The 5,000-nt window shown below is 37.4% G+C and overlaps 1 protein-coding gene across 1 annotated transcript in view; it reads left to right on the top strand.

Annotated features, from left to right (window-relative positions):
• Positions 1 to 5,000, top strand: part of LOC137634954 (uncharacterized) — an 18,067-nt gene that overhangs the window by 9,579 nt on the left and 3,488 nt on the right. The window contains exons 2-4 of the mRNA XM_068367521.1: positions 1,591 to 1,727; positions 2,114 to 2,271; positions 3,677 to 4,321. Of these exons, the coding sequence (XP_068223622.1) occupies positions 1,601 to 1,727; positions 2,114 to 2,271; positions 3,677 to 4,321 (930 nt within the window). The 5' untranslated portion in view covers positions 1,591 to 1,600. The remainder of the gene's footprint in view (positions 1 to 1,590; positions 1,728 to 2,113; positions 2,272 to 3,676; positions 4,322 to 5,000) is intronic.

Below are 5,000 nucleotides of genomic sequence, written 5' to 3'. Positions count from 1 at the left end.
CGTAACACGCATGACTCGTAACAGTATGATCAATTTGTATTCAATACTGATCGAGCTGCGGACCTTGACATTCCCCCCCTCTTCCTGGAATATTTAGTTTGAAGAGGTCTGGGAAGGATCGCGAAAAGAAGGAAAATGATTGAACCTACTTTATTCCAGTTTTCTTCATTATTCTTCCATTTCTAAAGTATGATTTGTGATGATCTATCAATTGAATATTGATTACATTTCCATCCTCTCCTTATTGTTTTTCTTTCAAATATTGGTATAATATTCCATGAAACATTGCTCGCCAAGTTAATAACTTTTTCATCTTGACGGTCTTCATAAAGTCTGATAGCAAAAAGAAATACAATGACGTCATCCAGATTAATGAAGATCATGAGACTTATATCAGTAATAATAATACTTGACATTTACCCGTAATATAAATCAGATTTTTTCTTTTTTTTTTCTTTTTTTTTCTTTTTTTTTTTAATGCGGTTTCCCTGTAAGTAGCAGACATTCTACATCTTTTCTTTCTTATATCTTTTCATTCTTTTCTTATTTTTAAGATGAATCGAGTTTCTATTACATGCAATTTATGATAGTTGCACCATTTTACATATCGCATGGCATTTGTTTTTTCTGCTACGTGCAATTACTATTAACCATATAGGTGCTTTCACAATAAAGTGTTGAGTTGCAGGTTGCACTTTGTGAATCATCATTATTATTATTATTATTATTATTATTATTATTACTTGCTAAGCCACAACTCTAGTTGGAGAAGCAGGATGCTATAAGCCCAAGGGATCCAACAGGGAAAATAGCCCAGTGAGGAGAAGAAATTAAGAAATTGCAAGAGATGTAATTAACGATTAAGATCAAACATTTTAAGAACAGTAACAACACTAAAATAAATCTTTCATATATAAACTATAAATAATTTAAAAAACAATAGGAAGAGAAATAAGATAGAATAGTGTGTCAGAGTGTACCCTCAAGGAACAGAACTCTACCCCAAGAAGTGAAAGACCATGGTACAGAGGCTATGGCACTCTGGGTCTTCCACTGGCATGGGTTCGAGTACCCTCACTCAGGGTACACTCAGGACGGTGCACTCAAGCACTGCCATGTCACTCCCTAGGTCATCCTTTAGCCACCAATCAGATATTCAGTATCCTTCTTATGATCCTTCGTTTATTCTGAACTATAGGCCTATAGAAAGTTGACAAGTTGAAAGTGATTATTCTGTAATGAAAATACTAACTCATTGTTAATGTCAGAGCACAATTAGGATGAAATTCCGAAATTTGAGCAACATTCTATAACAATTATTATGTAAGGAAGAAAATGATACGTAGTTGATCATGATTCCATTCTTATTTAGAAAAAAAGGTATATATATATATATATATATATATATATATATATATATATATATATATGTGTGTGTGTGTGTGTGTGTGTGTGTGTAGATAACTTCACTTTCAAGCACAAATCTAAAATACATATATTGAAACGTATGTATTTACTGGCACGTAACAGCATTGACCATGAAGTACCACTGATGGGATATTATTAATGTTTTTCTTTCCCTCTTCTTAGGTGACGGAGAATGCGGTTTCACATAGCGATCGCCTTGACGGCGGCTTTCAGCGTCGTGGGAGTTTCCTCGAAATATGAGACGGGGAGAGGAATCGTCGATTGGCTCGGTTTAGACAGTTATCCTGATATCCAGCCAGGTGAGAGAGAGAGAGAGAGAGAGAGAGAGAGAGAGAGAGAGAGAGAGAGAGAGAGAGAGAGAACCCCTGTTTTTTTTTGTGGGGTACCTTAAAAACTTTCTCCTATTCCATCGCTAGTTTGTAAATTTCTCCCGATGACTTGATAATTTCCTTTTCATACCTTCTAATGTGCATTTTGAAATCTCTTATCTCTGTCTGTCATTCTCTTGGTTAGGCTGTCAAGTTAGGCTGTCATGTCAGACCTAATAACTGATAAACAAAATAACAGACAACATTCCAGACAATTCTGTCCTAAAAGAGTAAAAATCCTTGACCCTACAATGACATGTCTATGATACACGCTCTAGGCCTGATCCCTTGACTGACGCATTCCTTCGACCTAATAGGACATGTTCCTGCTCGCTCTTCCGTCGAACCCGTCGGGGAAGAAGTCCTGCAGGAGGAGGGCCGGAGAAAGACTGACAAGAATTTTAGGGACACTGATGTCGTTATCACCATCTCGAAAAGTCATGGGGGCCTTGGTCAAGGAGCCGGGACAGGTGTAGTAAGTACCTAAAGACAACAAAGATTTTTATTTTATTGCAGACTTAGGCCTACGCAACTAGATTTTGTAGGCAGACACCTAAAAGTAAATATATTTAAAAAGAACTGTGACTTTAAAATTTGTTTTTAGACGTAAGTAAAAAAAAAAATGTTCGCGATCAACTATTGCTATATGTTAAAATCAGAATAAGTATTGTTTAGATTTATATTTGAAGGCGTAAGCCAGATATAATTTGAACTGAGACTATTTATAAGTATAAGTGAGAGCAAAGATTTTTATAGATCTAGGTTTAGAAAGACGAAAGCTAAATTAGATTCGGAGTCAGACAATTAACAGATATATGTAATAGGACAAAGATTTTAGATATCTGAAGGCATTGGTCAAATAGAATTTGCCCTCAGCATAAATGGAGTCCACATTTTTAAACACGATTTAGGTGTTTGAAAACATTGAGTTCGGATACAAGTAAAAGCCAGAAGGTATAGGGAGAAGAGCTCAAAGTCAAAGAAATTACTCATTTGATCAGAGTTTAGATATGGATTCGACAAATTCCGTGTTGTACAGTTGGCTTCATTAATTCCGGTACACTTCACGGGAAGCTAAGGAGTCGTCATTGTACCGGAATTAGTGAAGCCAACTGTACAGCAGACTTATGAAGGGTAAAAGTTTTTCATGACAGTTTCATCATTAAAAAAATAGTTCAAAGGTGTACAAAAAAAAAAAAAAAAAAAAAAAAAAAGAACTTGGGCTTCAAGCTCTTGAAAGTACAGTAAATGCAGCAGTAGTTAATGTAATGAATATTTTATATTATCAAAACTGAAAATATATTAAGATTTAACATAAATTGATTTATATCTTATTTTTGCTTTACTTATGGAAATGTTTACTTGGTAACACTGAATTTCAATCTGATTTCAATTAACAATATATTCTTCTGCCTATATAATTGAAAAATTTGATTATATTTGTATCAACTGTTTGCATAACTGATGTGATGAATAATATAATAACATTAGGTAAGGGTAATTATGTAATAAATTAATAAATGAAGACAGAGTTGTTATCATACTATTGTTTTTCGACCTAGCTATAGTCGCCGCAAAGATTCCGGGCGAAATAAACCCCACCCCTGATGACGTCATAGCCAATCAAGTTGTCTTCTACGTTAGCAGCGGTCACAATACATTGCCTCACAAATTTCAAACTATACTACCTAAAATTGCTTTAAGGGGATGTGTTGTGAAAGCTATTAATGCAGCGACAACATAATTTACCATGACATCATCAAGGGGCGGGGCTTGTTTCACTAAGGATCTTTGCGGCAACTATAGTAATATAGCAGAACAAGTTATTGCTCTTAGCATTTGTAGATGCAAAAACCTTCATGAAACCATTACAATTTCAGGCACCTCTCTTGCCTCTACCAGCACCAACAACACTCCCACTTGCCGGTCTCAAGCCAAACTTAGGTGGTCTCGGTCTCGGTGGTCTAGGGGGAGATAAAGGTGGCCTCACGGGCGCAGCTGGGCCAGGCCTAGCCGGAGGCTTAGGCTCAGGCGCAGGCTTAGGCGCAGGCTTAGGCTCAGGCTGGGGCTTGGGATGGCTTACAGACCCATTTAAGGGATCGTGGGGATTGGGAAGTGGCCCTAATCCTAGCTTGCCCCTCCCAAGTCTTCCCAGCCTTCCCAGTCTTCCCAGTCTTCCCACTCTTCCAGGCCTTGGCACAGGACTTGCAGGAGGCCCTGGAACCGGACTTGGGAATAAGCCTGGTCTTGGCTCTTATTTAGGCAACCAAGCCAGTTCTGCAGGGACTGGCCATAATGACGGCATTGTCTCTGTGACTTACGGCAAACCACCTCCCGAGCAATCCGATACCCATGGCGCAGGCATCTTCAATCCATTTGCTGGCTGGTTATATCCAAATCCTGGTTTTGGCTATCCAAAAGGAGGAGCAGGTCCAGTGAACACCTTGAGCTCTCCTAGTACGTCAGAGGTCCTGGTTGTGAGGTATCCAGAATTCATCAGGACTATTGGAAGAGGAATTAGTCAAGTATGAACAAATACAATAATACTAAACAACTTTTTTTTTACAATTAAACTCTTGAAAGTTAATCTTGCCCTTTTAGATTGATAGGAAAATATTGCTGATTAGGAGTGGTGTTGGTTCTCTTTTTGTTGGTTACTAGCTTACATGTGACTATCCCGTCTATGTGAAATCTCTTGTGAATAGCTAACTGATTAAAATAAAAAAAAATATGCAGATAGTAGACGATGCAGTCCTACCTTTACCCAAAGATCATTTATACACGACTTTAGCCAGAGAAGACCATGTAGACCCAACTTTAGCATCAGGAGACTGTGTAGAACTAACATTACCAAAATAAGAAGACCATGCAGACCTAGCTTTAGATGAAGAAGATTATGTAGGCCTAAATTTAGCGTCAAGAAACTGTTTAGAACTAACATTAGCAAAAGAAGATCGTGTAGACCTAACTTTAGACGAAGATCATGAAAACTAACTTTAGCAGCAGAAGACTGTGAAGACGTAACATTAGCAAAAGAAGAATATATAGTCCTAATTTTGGGAAAAGAAGACCATGTATACCTAAATTTAACATCAAAAGACCACGTAGACTCAATTCTAGCAACAGAAGACTGTGTAGACACTGCAGTAGTAAAAGAAGACCATGAGACATAACTTTAGCAGTAGAATATTGTGCAGACATAAC

This window comes from Palaemon carinicauda, chromosome 45 (genome assembly GCF_036898095.1).
Source record: "Palaemon carinicauda isolate YSFRI2023 chromosome 45, ASM3689809v2, whole genome shotgun sequence".
Taxonomy (NCBI): Eukaryota; Metazoa; Arthropoda; class Malacostraca; order Decapoda; family Palaemonidae; genus Palaemon; species Palaemon carinicauda.
The sequence above is the reverse complement of the archived record's forward strand: the minus strand, read 5'-3'. Positions and strand labels throughout refer to the sequence as shown.